The sequence below is a fragment of the Oryzias latipes genome, chromosome 21 (genome assembly GCF_053564925.1).
Source record: "Oryzias latipes strain Hd-rR chromosome 21, Olatipes_Hd-rR_3.1".
Lineage (NCBI taxonomy): Eukaryota > Metazoa > Chordata > Actinopteri > Beloniformes > Adrianichthyidae > Oryzias > Oryzias latipes.
Genome location: NC_136257.1, coordinates 4,793,844 through 4,806,771, shown reverse-complemented (window position 1 = coordinate 4,806,771; position 12,928 = coordinate 4,793,844). Strand labels below are relative to the sequence as shown.

General features: G+C 40.7%; 1 protein-coding gene across 1 annotated transcript; it reads right to left on the bottom strand.

Moving 5' to 3' along the window:
- Positions 1-3,030: 3,030 nt before the first annotated feature.
- Positions 3,031-11,631, bottom strand: LOC101155066 (lanC-like protein 3). The gene is made up of 5 exons (XM_023950708.2): positions 10,587-11,631; positions 9,154-9,277; positions 7,157-7,354; positions 6,871-7,078; positions 3,031-5,038 (listed from the first exon to the last, which is right to left on the bottom strand). Exons 1-5 carry the CDS (start codon positions 11,121-11,123, stop codon positions 4,879-4,881), a joined length of 1,227 nt encoding a protein of 408 aa, XP_023806476.1. The 5' UTR covers positions 11,124-11,631; the 3' UTR covers positions 3,031-4,878.
- Between the last annotated feature and the right edge of the window lie 1,297 nt (positions 11,632-12,928).

Sequence of the window (12,928 nt, the reverse complement as noted above, 5' to 3'; positions counted from 1 at the left end):
TTTTTAAATGCAGTAATAATAAACATAATGTGTGAAGAAAGAGAAATCATACCTGGAGGTCTAATTTTCTGGAAAAATATCCTTAATGTTAATTGGCATGAATAAATAAATGATTAATTAATTATTGAAAATGGTTAAATCCATTTTCTAATGATATTACTTCACTTGCTCCAAAAATTGAAAAATTGACTTTTTTCCTAATGTAACATAATTTTGCACATATTTTAACTTTTGATACTTGATCGAATTTTGCTAAGAAAATTTCTAAAAGGTTATTACATAATTTAGGTAATTCATCTTTGTCATGTGCTTTATTGATACTTCAGGATCCTTAATTCTGTCTGATAAAAGTTATGAACCGGATAATGATAAATCATGTAATAAAATGTTTACTGTAAAACGGGGTGGGATTATATAAGTTCGCTTCCTTCCACTCCCTTACAAGCAATATTTATTAATATGTCTAATTATCCTAAGTTTAATTCGTCATTGTATGAATGTATAACTGATGATTGTAACGTTTTTGTGTATTATTCCTATTTGATTGCTTGAAATAAACCATTTCAAATCAAATCAAATCAAATGAGTGGTGTTTTTTTTCCTAGATAAATTTTGCATTACTAATACATTTTGCATACATGATTTTACCTAACAAACATGTGCATAGCCAAACTTTATATCAAATATTGATAATAAATGTCGTTTTTGCAACTAATCACTTGAATTTGTCCTTCAGTTTTTGTGAATTGGGTATTTATTTCCAGATCTGGAACCAGTTGGGACAGTAACTATGGAATTAATTTAATTTACTATACTTATTTTAGTTTTTATAATACAAAAATGGAAAATACTGCGAATTTATAACTTTCAAGAAAGATCACTCCTATTTATTTTACATTTATTTCTCAATTTTAAGTTTAAAGCTCTTAAAATATTTATACTCCCAAAGCACACCACAGTTCTACTTCCCTTTATGATGAATATTTTTTCTTTTGTTTATAACATTATTTTTAAACATATTCTTTGTTTACCATTTCTTATTTAAATGTGCACTTTGCTGTTAATCTTTATGTGTTTATGTGTAAAACTTTGATGGTCATCGCTGTGTTTTGGATGCATTTGTCTAGGCCTATATGTTCTGTAAATGTGTTTATAAGTTTTTATTTGTTTTTTTTTAGGTATAACAGCAATTAACAGCAGTAAAAGAAAAATTAAATCAAAAAATTAAATGTAAAAAAAAAATCAAGTGCAAATTTTAAAGAGGGGCATAGTGTATCCCCTTGGGTTTCCAGGATTAAAAAATAAAAACAGAGCTACGATAGACATGGTCAGAAACTATACTCCGGCTGTGGCACTGGAACCAGGCTCAAAGGGTACTAACGGCGTGCAAAGAAAAGACCTATAATCGACAAGCCACAATCTCTCGGCTCCACCCTATTCTGATCCATCCACTGTCAGACAAATAGATCCATGAACATCTTTGGTTTCCTGGTCTGAGCTGGAATCTGGATCTAAACTGCACGGCTGGACAGCTCCGATGTTGTTCACCTTTTTTTGCTAAACCACTAATTAGTTTGGGGTTGTGAGGGGCTGTAAGCTAGCGGGAAAGCATGTAAACCTCGCTCAATGACAAAGAGAAATGAAGGAGGAGTCAATCCTCAGTGGTAAATTTCTAATGAGCTCCTGCTCTGCAGAAACTAAGTCCTAGAAAACACAGATGTTCTTTTTTGGCTAGAATCCTAATTTAACCCTTGTGCTATCCTAGGCACTTTTGCATTTGGAGTTGGGTCATCTAGACCCCACAAGACAGTGCTCTGAACCTTTTTTCTTCAATGATTTGTGATCTTTACCGGTGTCCATGGATTACAAGACATCCTCTTCACCTTTATCCACCTTTGACATGGTAGGAATAACACGTGAATGTAAGGATCGGGTCATGTTGACCCTATAGGATAGCACAAGGGTTAAAAGACCAATGGGAACGATCTTACAAAAGATGATCGAAGTGGAACTTTAGAATACAATAAGTACAATAAATAATTTACAATAAACAATTTCTCCGCATGGTGGCGCAGTGGTTGTTGCCTCACAGCAAGAAGGCCCCCTGGTTGGTCCCCAACCAGGGGGCCTTCTGAACCAGGCCTGGGGACCTGAACCAGAATACCAATGGGGGTCCTTTCTCTGTGGAGTTTGCATCTTCTCCCCGGGCATGCATGGGTTTTCTCCGAAGACTCCGGCTTCCTCCCACCGTCCAAAGGTCAAAGTAAAAAAAAAAATTAAATGTGTTGCATTTTTTTACATACATAGAAATTAAAAATTCTGTTTCTCTCAAGCTCCAGTCTAAACAGGGAATCTAACTTCAAATTTTACTAAAGAAAATACAAGAAGACGGAAAAAAAAACAAGGTGACTACGAAAGAGAAAATCAAATGACTACAAAAAGAGAAAAATAATGTGACTGTAAAAAAAAGAAAAAATGAAGTGATTGTAGAATAGTTCTTCAATTTTTTCAGCACCAGGGGACTGGTGGAAGGTGCAGTTCAGTGCTGATGAGGTAGAATGACGAGTGCGTGTCAGAGTTCAGCAGAACAGGGGGGGAATAGTACAAGAGGGGAGGGGGTGGAGAAAACTGTCTCTGAATCTGCTGGTCCTGCCCTGAAGACAACACAGTCTCCTCCCGGATGGCAGCAGAATGAAGGAGCTGTGGGATGGATGGATCCGGGTGAGACGGGTGCTGTAGATGTCCTGGAGGGAGGGGAGGGGGGCACCGGTGATCCTCTCACCGGTGAGACGTTGGAGGGACATCTCCTTCGTCTTCTCCACGTTCAGGGAGGAGATTATTGTCTCTGCACCAACATGCCAGATGGCAAAAACATGCTCCATAGGTTCACTGGTTAATCTAAATTGTCCCTAGGTGTGAGTGAGTGTGTGACTCTGGCCCTGCGACACACTGGTGACCTGTCCAGGGTGTCCCTGCCTTCGCCCATGAATGGGAAAGGGAACAAATGGGTTTAGAAGAACGAATAAAACCTTTCTCTTGTATGTTCTGTTTATTATTTCATACAGTTAGACACTTTATTTTTACAATCATGGCTTGGTCTCACCTTTTTTTTACAGCTAGGATAACAAATGCCAAAAAAAGAAAAAGAAAACAGCAAATGTTACACAAACAGCTTCTAAATGTGCAGCCACAGGCACAGATAGCATCAGGAAACTGCGTTGGTTTGCTGCTGTTCACAAGCATTTTTTATCATCCTTTCCACTCTGAGATGTGATCAAATACAAGTGTTAGTTGAACATTTTTAAGGCCACATTTTATATGTACGTCAAACCAACATCAATGACTTAACTGAATAAAGCGGTTTTTGCAATATGACTCAGATTTCTGCTGTGTTCTCCATCTTGTCACACCGATTAAAATGTTTCCTGCTGTAAAATTGACTATTTTTATAGCATCTAACAGAGCTGGACACATAGAAAAACAGCTGGCACACGGTGTGACATAAGATCAAAAGGATGCTGGTACGGCAAGAAGAAAGCGAGATGAAAAAACATCAAAAGTTCCACAAATACCAGGTTTTTAGTTGATAAAATTGCTTGATAGGTCGAGAACAAAATCAACTAAAGTTAGTGTGTCTAAAAGACTCAGCTGGGATGACTGAGCTGGTATGTTGTGCAAAGCAGGTGTAACTACATTTACTCTACTGTCAATAGTGCACATGTGGAACCTGAGAGCAACAAGCAAGGCGATGAAGCTGCAACTTCAACTTTTCAAAGTTTTTGTACTTTAAGTATCAAGGTTGCAGTGGGATCGCTTTTTTTTTAGCAGGAAGTCAGTAGTTTTACATTGAATTAAATAAAAACAATCAACGTCAGTTCATGTTTGCATTGATTTTAGAACTCCACAACCTTCCCTTCAAATGAGGATTTCCCTTTGGAGTAAAGGGAACTCCAAGTACATTCGGGTCATTCTAGAATTAGAGGATATTTTACGCCCTACTTATATTTAAAATATACAAAATACAAAAATTTGTAGTTCCTAATGAATATGTATTGTTTTGAGACCAAATCTGCAAAAGCTAAGACAGAAAAAGGCTTAAAAATAGTTTTAAAAAGGCCAAAACAGTCTGGATTACCCCCTGAGATGCCACTTTTTCCCTGTTCAACCCCCCTAATGTCCAAGTTAAGTCTTAAATAGAACAGTTCAAATGAAATTTAAAGTTCATGTTTGGTAGTTTTTTCATAGGCGTCTCTTGTGGCTATGCTTTAAACAAAATATTTAAAAAAAGAATTATTGTCAGTCCCACAACATGCACACAACCTTGTTAACCTTTTTTTTTTAGCATTACATGATCTGCTCTGGACTTGACACTATCAAACAGTTTCACAAAAGGATGGTTCGAGCAAACGGCTTTCCTCTCTTCTAGTTTTCACAGATGGTAATTTTGCAAACACCAAATATATCATGTCATAAAAATTGTATAATTGATCTGTTAGCTGATCTTATCAAGCCTTTGATATTTATTTCCTGCTTTTGATGAATATGTCGCAAAAAATCAGAAAAGTCAAGATTTGTTTTTTATGAATTTTGAAGCCAAAATGTCCTCCAATTCTGGAAAGACCCATTTATGATCCAATAACTCAATTCAGCTTCTGCCTCAGTTCTTGGTCTTTTCTTTATTTGGAATGAGCGACTAATAATTACAAAGCTTCTAGCAAAGCTTGAAAACCTCACGTTTACACACACAAAAATGACGGTTAAGGTACAGCGACTGCAGCCTCTAAACAGAACCCGTCCCTCTGCTGTGTGAAAGATGTTGTTTTTACAATGCAAAGATGTCCACCGTGATGGGCGCACGCTCAGCACAGAGGACGGGTGTCACACAAAGACGCTGAACAGAGGAAACTCTGACTGGTCTGGTTGCAGGAGGTCGACGAGGAAGCAGACAGTTCCTGACAGGCCTTCAAACAGGCTGTAGATGCTGGTGAGGGAACGCGAGCCCGCCTTGAACTCCTCTGTGAAAATGAACTCTGCAAACCTGTATGGAGACAACAAAGAAGACAGAAACCTGAATGAATGGAGCAGGAATTCAACCCAGCAGCTATGGATCTGAATCAGAGGATCTCTATAGGTGTTGTTATTATACTTTTTTTTGCAACAGAACAGTTTGGTTGGAGAATTAGTTTCACTTCATAAAATTTTCTGAATGAAAATAGCTGTGTTTTGACCTTTGACTCTGCCAGGTTGAACCAATCGGGGACTCTGGTTTAATAATGACATATGGATGGCGTCCTTTCTAATTCACGGACGTGACAGCCGATTTTGCACCAAGCCTCTTCCAACTATAGGAGGTGAACATGCGCTATTAAACAGTAGAAAAAGAAGAAGAAGGCCCCCCCTGCTGGTCCAGTGTGAACACCATGGGCTAAACATGCATTTTTGAAAACGAGACGAATGGCCGCTGTGTCTCCGGTGGATGGATGGATGAACAGATGGATGAATGGATGGATGAACGGATGGATGGATGAACGGATGGATGAACGGATGGATGGATGGATGGATGAACGGATGGATGAATGGATGGATGAATGGATGGATGGATGGATGAACGGATGGATGAATGGATGGATGAACGGATGGATGGATGGATGGATGGATGGATGAACGGATGGATGAATGGATGGATGAAGGGATGGATGGATGAACGGATGGATGAACGGATGGATGGATGGATGGATGAACGGATGGATGAATGGATGGATGAATGGATGGATGGATGGATGAACGGATGGATGAACGGATGGATGAATGGATGGATGAATGGATGGATGAATGGATGGATGGATGGATGGATGAACGGATGGATGAACGGATGGATGGATGGATGGATGGATGAACGGATGGATGATGGATGGATGGATGGATGAATGGATGGATGGATGGATGAATGGATGAACGGATGGATGATGGATGGATGGATGGATGAATGGATGGATGGATGGATGAATGGATGGATGGATGGATGAACGGATGGATGAACGGATGGATGAACGGATGGATGAATGGATGGATGAACGGATGGATGAATGAATGGATGAACGGCTGGATGGATGAACGGATGGATGGATGGATGAACGGATGGATGGATGGATGAATGAACGGATGGATGGATAGTACTTTTTTTTAAACTTAAATTTTTGCTCCTTTTTCTTTATCCCCAGTTGGACACATAAATTCCACCTTCAAAATAAAAAGCGTCTGACTAACATAATTATTATAGTTAAAAAGTAGTTCTAATTTTACGTAATATGCAAATAAAATGACATAAAAGTTGATGTAGGAGAGTAGAACCAGTGACCGTAAATGAGAACTGGACTGAGTGAGACTTCAGCCATAGAAAATGACTTGCTTCCTGTTCCAACAAAATGAAGTCAATTCAGTCGTGTTTTTGTTTCAAAATGGTCATGTTGGAGCCAGACGTAGTCAGTAATGATCGGTCCGAGTCAATGTCAATGTTGGCAACCAATCAGTCGTGAGCTTGTTGGAAGTCAACCTCTCTGCCGCTTGAAAGCAGGCTTGGGAGAATCTGTCAATCAAATGTCAGAGTGTTCGATGTGGGGGTCAGCTGACTTTCACTGCAGAGAAAAATAGAAAAAAAATAAAAAATTAAGATTAGCAAGCACATGTTAAAAAACGGTAGCAGAGCAAAAACCAGTAGGATGACTGACTAATAGCTGTTTATTTCTCAATAGAGGTCTACAGGATGTTAGCTTCTTGGAACCAGCTGGTACTTCCTGTTTGGAGCGCGAGATGGGGTCACTCAGTCCAGTCCTCATATACAGTAAATGAGTAGTGCACAGACTTTCTTGCCTCTGAGCTCTGTAAATGTATTTGGAGTTTCCAGTGAGCCGATAAAGTAGGAGGAAGACGTAAGCGCTGCCTGCAATCCCGTGACAAATCCCAGGCCCCTTCTTCAGCAGGCCTTTCTGCCACACCAGCTCGCCGCTGCGGATACATGTGTCCAGATACTGAGGTTTCTTGTTGATCAGATAAGCTTTTGCAAAAAGATACGCGACACCTGTGCAAGAGGGATGGAGGACGTTATTTCCATGGAGCCGCAGGCAAACACGATCATGCACCGTGATGGGGCAGGTACCCGGGGCTCCGTGGCACCAGTGCACCAGCTCGTTCTCCCTCTCGATCATGGTCCCCAGCTCGGCGGGCCAGTTGCAGTTCTGCTCCTGATTCATGAGGAAGTCCACGCTCTGCCACACCAGGTCCCTGTCCGCACCGCTGAGCATGTCCCGGTAACTCAGCAGCATCTGCAGCACTGACGAAAGGCCGTGGGCTGCGCCTGAAAGGAGACGGGGCGAGCAAACACGCACCCACCCAAACAAGGCATACAGGGGGGGGGGCATGCAAGGTATACAGGCAAAGCTAGAAAGTAGTAACATTCACAAAGAACAAGCGCAAGCTTTTTGGTTTTGTTTGGGGCTGATAAGCAGGTTTGGGAAAAGAGCTTGCAGATCGATGCTAATTGTGGGAACAGAGCTTTATTATAAATGTGTCCAAAAAAGGGCACAAGGACTGACTTTCCAACAGAAAAAAAACTAATAATAAAGACCCACTCCGTTGAAAACAGTGTTTTTGAGGGGCGGGGTTGCTCCGCACCAACAGTCCGGCCTACAACTCAGAGGCAAACTACTAATACAATACAATACTAATACTATTCTACTAACCTAGAATACAACACAGGGTTTTTGATTTTGGCTAAAATGGGCAAAATGATCATTGAAAAAAATGCTGGAAACACTTAGAATAGATCAAAAGATGATCGGAGTGGGCCTTTAAGGAACGTTCAATAATCAAGCAAAAACAAATGTGATCACTTTTGTTGCTAATTTTAGTGTTTTGGAGACTAAACTTTGTCACTGAAACTTGGTCAGAAGCTAGTTGTGTTAAAGTTGAACTTTTTATCATTTCTATGCATTATCTGCCTATTACAGTCAGTTAAAAAATGTTGTTTCAGTTCAGATACTTCATCAGACATGCAGGGGTCCCTTGTGCTATCCTAGGCACTTTAACATTGGGAGTGGGGTCATCTAGACCCACTAGACAGTGCTCTGAACCTTTTTTCTTCAATGATTAGTGATCTTCACTGGTGTCCATGGATTACATGAAATCTTTCCACCTTTATCCACCTTTGTCAGGGTAGGGAGAACACGTCAATGCAAGGGTGGGGTCATCTAAGATAGAACAAGGGTTAACCATGCTAGCCGCTATCCATAACTCCCTTCCCTCCATACTGCCTCTACAAACATTTTCTCACACAGACATGAATTTTATGTCATGGAAAATTAAATGTTTTCATTGACTTTTAGAATCTCAACCACTTTGTTTTTTTTTTTTTTTTTGCTTTTATCCAAAGCAATTTGCAGTTTTTTTTAGTATTAATTAACAATATAAATGGAAGATCACTGGTTCAATTCCCACCTTGCCCACTCAGAAGTCAAAGTTGGGAAAGGTACTGAACCCCACATTGCTCCTGCTGCTTGGCACCAGTGTCCAGCATTAGTGTGGGAATGGGACTGTGACTGTAAGAAGTCAGGAAAGCGCTTTATAAAAGTACAGGTCCTTTATTAGTGACTATTTATAATGTGGAGGGGAGTGTCTTACTCAAGGACACAATGACGGTCACTGACTGGAATCAAACCCACGGGGCTCCAGCCATCCATCTGCCCTCAAACCCACATTTTCCCATCTGAGGCGGGTTGGTGTTGAGCACATCAGATTTTTCAGAACAAACTGTGACACATGCAGGAATGTTTAGACGTCTTCGTCAAACAGCCAAGAAGGTTTGCTGCTGTTTTTGTTTCAGTCCCTGATCACTAACTGAGGTATTTCCATGCAGAGGTGGTCATCCAGACCATGCTTACTATGAGCTCTGCGTTGGTCTGTAAAGTTTTTGAGGATCTCCCACCCTGATGATTCTCCTTGTCTGATGTGATCAAGAAAAGGACAGTTAGCTATGCACACATCAACACACCAGCTCTGACTGTCAGCTCGATAACGCACACTTCAACCGACAACTTTTACATCCAGGACACACAGCGTCAAGAAAACAGTCTGTAGAAATGACGTTTTTATCCTTACCCAGGTACTCTGTTCCGTAGTATGAATACATGAGGGGGAAGGGCTTCCTTTTCCTCCTGGCGTATTGTTTTCCTGACTCAATGATCGCCTGGCAAATGGATTTAATCTGATCTTTGCTCAGAATCTGCAAGAAATTAAAGAGTACATTTTAGTCTAAGTAAAGTAAGATAACATACTAATAAACAAGGAGCTCAAACTGAGATTAAATATCAGCGGTTCCAAGAAAGACCACTAGGGGGGCCTAAATAGCAATGGGGGGGGGGGGGGGGGGGGGTTTGGGGTCCAAATATTACTTTTTTACTTAGAGCTCAAATTTTATTTTTTACTTAAGTGTCAAAATAACAATTAAAACCTATTTTTAAAGAAAAACCTACAACGTTTTTTTTGACTATTGTCATTTAAAAGTAACTTTTTACTTATGAAAATGTAAAATATTTATACATGTAAAATATTAATTTTAGAAAATGTATCAAAGTGTAAAAAAATAACTATCAAACGCATAAAAATGGTCAAAAAAAATCTTAGCTAATCGTGAAATATCTTGATCAAAAGTTTGTTAGGAATCATTTTAAAGTATAAATCATCTTCAAGTATCTGACTGACAGTGATCTGAAGTTTTGAAAGCAGAAGGCACATTTTCCATAAACATCATCTACGGTGTCTCAGAGAGAAACATACTGAACAGTGCAGGTGAAGTTTTCCAGATTCCTCATTTGCTACAAGTTCATCAAGTGTAAATGAAATATGTGTCCAAACAAACAAGTAAACAAGAGTTCATGTCAAATCCGTTCACATGTTAGTTTCCTAAAGTTCAGCCCACTATTGTTTTTCCACATCCAAAGAATCCAAAGGGAACATTCTAACACACTGGATGGTCACATGACTTTTGAAGCGACTTTATAATGGTTTAGGTCAATTTAATTAATGTCTTGCCTCAAACAGATCGATCTGGTTGGATTGTAGTAAATAAGTTAATTGATTATGTCAATTAATCGTAACACCCCTACTAAAAAGTCAATTTTATTCAACAATTTGTCAGATATGGATCATTAGAAAACCATCCAAAAATACAATCAGCACCTTGGGGACTCTAGCATGACAATATTTTTTGTCTATCTGACCCACATATTCCAAGTGGGAGTGTGATCATCAGAAATATGACCTCACTATGGCTAAAATGTGTATATATTGATGTTTTTTAGGATAAGACCTGAACGTTTGGTGTTTATTTACAGTCATTTCTCTGCAGATCTTAATGTATAAATGAATTATAAGTGACTCTGGTTTGTTTTTCTGTTAATTCTGAAATGCTGTTTGGGATATTTTAGTTTTAAACCCTTCCATCTGATCTTTTTAACGCTGCTGGCTGCTCTAAGTCTGCGCGCTTTTGCGTGGATCATTTTGGAGTGCGTCACGCTGGTGCCAAGACTCACCTCTATGCCCAGCTTCTGCTTGAGAACCAGGGCGGCGCACAGGTACCCCGCCCGCCCCACGAACAGCTCATCCGAGCCACACTCCAGGAAGTGGATGGGCGCGCACACCTCCCACAGGTTGCGAAACTTGGTGAGCGGTCGGACGAAATCCGCCAAGCCCATGGCTTTGTAGATCATGGTGGCCGCTGCGTAAACGCCCGCTCCGCCCAGCAGGAAGGCGGCGCGCATGTTCTTGTCCGGCTCCGCGTCCACGTACCTGACAGACACGTCGATGATCTGCTTGGCCGTCTTCAGGTAGACCTCCCGGTGCTCGGAGAACAGCGGGCACTCGCTGACGTGGTACAGCATGTAAGCCACCCCCGCCGGACCGTCGTACAGCCCCCCGTCACAGTCGCTGACATCCACGGGCACCTTCTTCAGGATCTTCTCCACGGTGGCCACGACCGCGGGAACGATGATCTCGGCGCTCTGGCCCGGGAGCAGCGCGCCCTTGTAGTCGGAGAAGCGGTTGGCAAAGCAGCGGTTGTTCTCCATCATCACCGGAGCAGCAGAGAGAGGCGCGCGCTCCGCAGGCTGGACGCATCCAAGGATGCGGGAGCAAACACGTTGACTGCGCTCTCAGGCTGACAGCCCGCAGAAGATTGGCTGAGAGGAGTGAAGGACAAGCCGCTTATTGGCTGCCCGGGCCAGCATCCCGTCACCGAGCGACGGTCACGTCTGAGACAGAGACACGGGACTTTACAATCGCAGGATTAAAAATAAAAATCCAAATCCTTTTGGTCAAATCCGTAAATTCTAGTGAATGAAGAGAATGAAAGATCTCTCTGTGGGGACATGTCGACCTTCAACGGGTCTCTTCTAACTCCAGTGACCTCTGCAGCATAATCGGATTAGGGTTTATTCCCATTTTGACCATTCAATAAATTATTCAACCATCCAGTTTAAAAATAATGCTTATTTGTATTCAAGGGCACGTGGTAAACTGAATCATTTAGGCTGAAAAAAATGTAAACAACACAAAAACTGTCAGATTATTTTTAAATCAATGCTTTGTTTTCGTGCAAAAATATCCAAATAAATGGTTTAATTCACAAAACTTTATTATTGTCATCGTTATTGTTGACCCCTTTACTTCATTTCCACCGCTAGATGGCGACACAAACCCAAGAAACTCTTCTTTTGCGTGGATGGAGCTTTGCCGCCGTCCAGTTTACTGACAGATACTTTTTGAGTTTTAGGATTTAACTTCACTTGGACTCAGAATATTTCTAAAAGTTCAAGGTTTTTGTCTTTACAGATCTGACACGTGCTGATGAAGCTACTTAGACGAGGGGGAAATGTTTCAAGAAACAAGATTTTTAGGACTTAAATTTTCATCAGCATGTCCTCACAATAAATAACATGTATCCTCTACCTTAATCCCTAAATCCCTTCATGCCATATGTTGATGATTCGTAAAGTATAATTTAATCCAATTTAAAACCACCTTGAAGGGAAAAAACACTGAAGGATATTTTTTAATTAATCGTAAATGAAGTCGGGCATGAGGGGATCGACCTCTTTCAGGGTCACAGGGTTGCTGGAGCCTATTCCAACCACTGTTGGGCAAAGGCGGAATTCATTCTGGGCGGGTCTCAAATCCATCTCAGAGCCACACACAGACAATCATAACCACACCTTGGCACAAGAGTTTCTAATTGACCGACAATGTTTATTTTTGGACTGTGGGGGGAAGCTGGAAGGAAAGTAAGAAAACAAACTCCACATTTTTAGTTTGAACATGATATCTTCCAAAATGTGCTCGGATTAAACCAACTGAGCTAACACGCTTATTTAGTTTTGCTTAAAGAACAACAAACACTATTATAAAGGTGACGTGTTGACAGCACATAAAGCTCAAGACTCACTTACAGATTAAGACCCTGCAAAGGTTTTTAAAATTTTTAAAAAACTACGGTTAAAAGACAACATCTAGAAAACAAACCAGCCAGAAAACGAGAATTAACAGGCCTTTTCCTCACCGACTGTTACTCTGTGGCAACTCCTGTTCTGTTCAAGACCTTTTAACCCTTGTGCTATCTTAGGCACTTTAACATTGGGAGTTGGGTCATCTAGACCCACCAGACAGTGCGCTGAACCTTTTTTCTTCAATGATTTGTGATCTTCACTGGTGTCCATGGATTACATGAAATCCTCTTTACCATTATCCACCTTTGTCATGGTAGGAATAACACATAAATGGAAGGGTGGGGTCATCTAAGATAGCACAAGGGTTAAGAATCATCTTGAAACACATTTCATAAAACTTTCAAAACTCAATAAATGATACACCCTCTGGACAC

What these genes read in the sequence shown, in the direction of transcription:
- LOC101155066 (XM_023950708.2), bottom strand. Translation starts at nt 11,123, where the DNA reads ATGATGGAGAACAACCGCTGCTTTGCCAACCGCTTCTCCGACTACAAG. An exon ending in AGCAGAAGCTGGGCATAGAG is followed by an intron (nt 9,278 to 10,586) that starts GTGAGTCTTGGC and finishes AATTTCTTGCAG; the next exon opens with ATTCTGAGCAAAGATCAGAT. An exon ending in TACATTTACAGAGCTCAGAG is followed by an intron (nt 5,039 to 6,870) that starts GCAAGAAAGTCT and finishes GTCTCCATACAG; the next exon opens with GTTTGCAGAGTTCATTTTCA.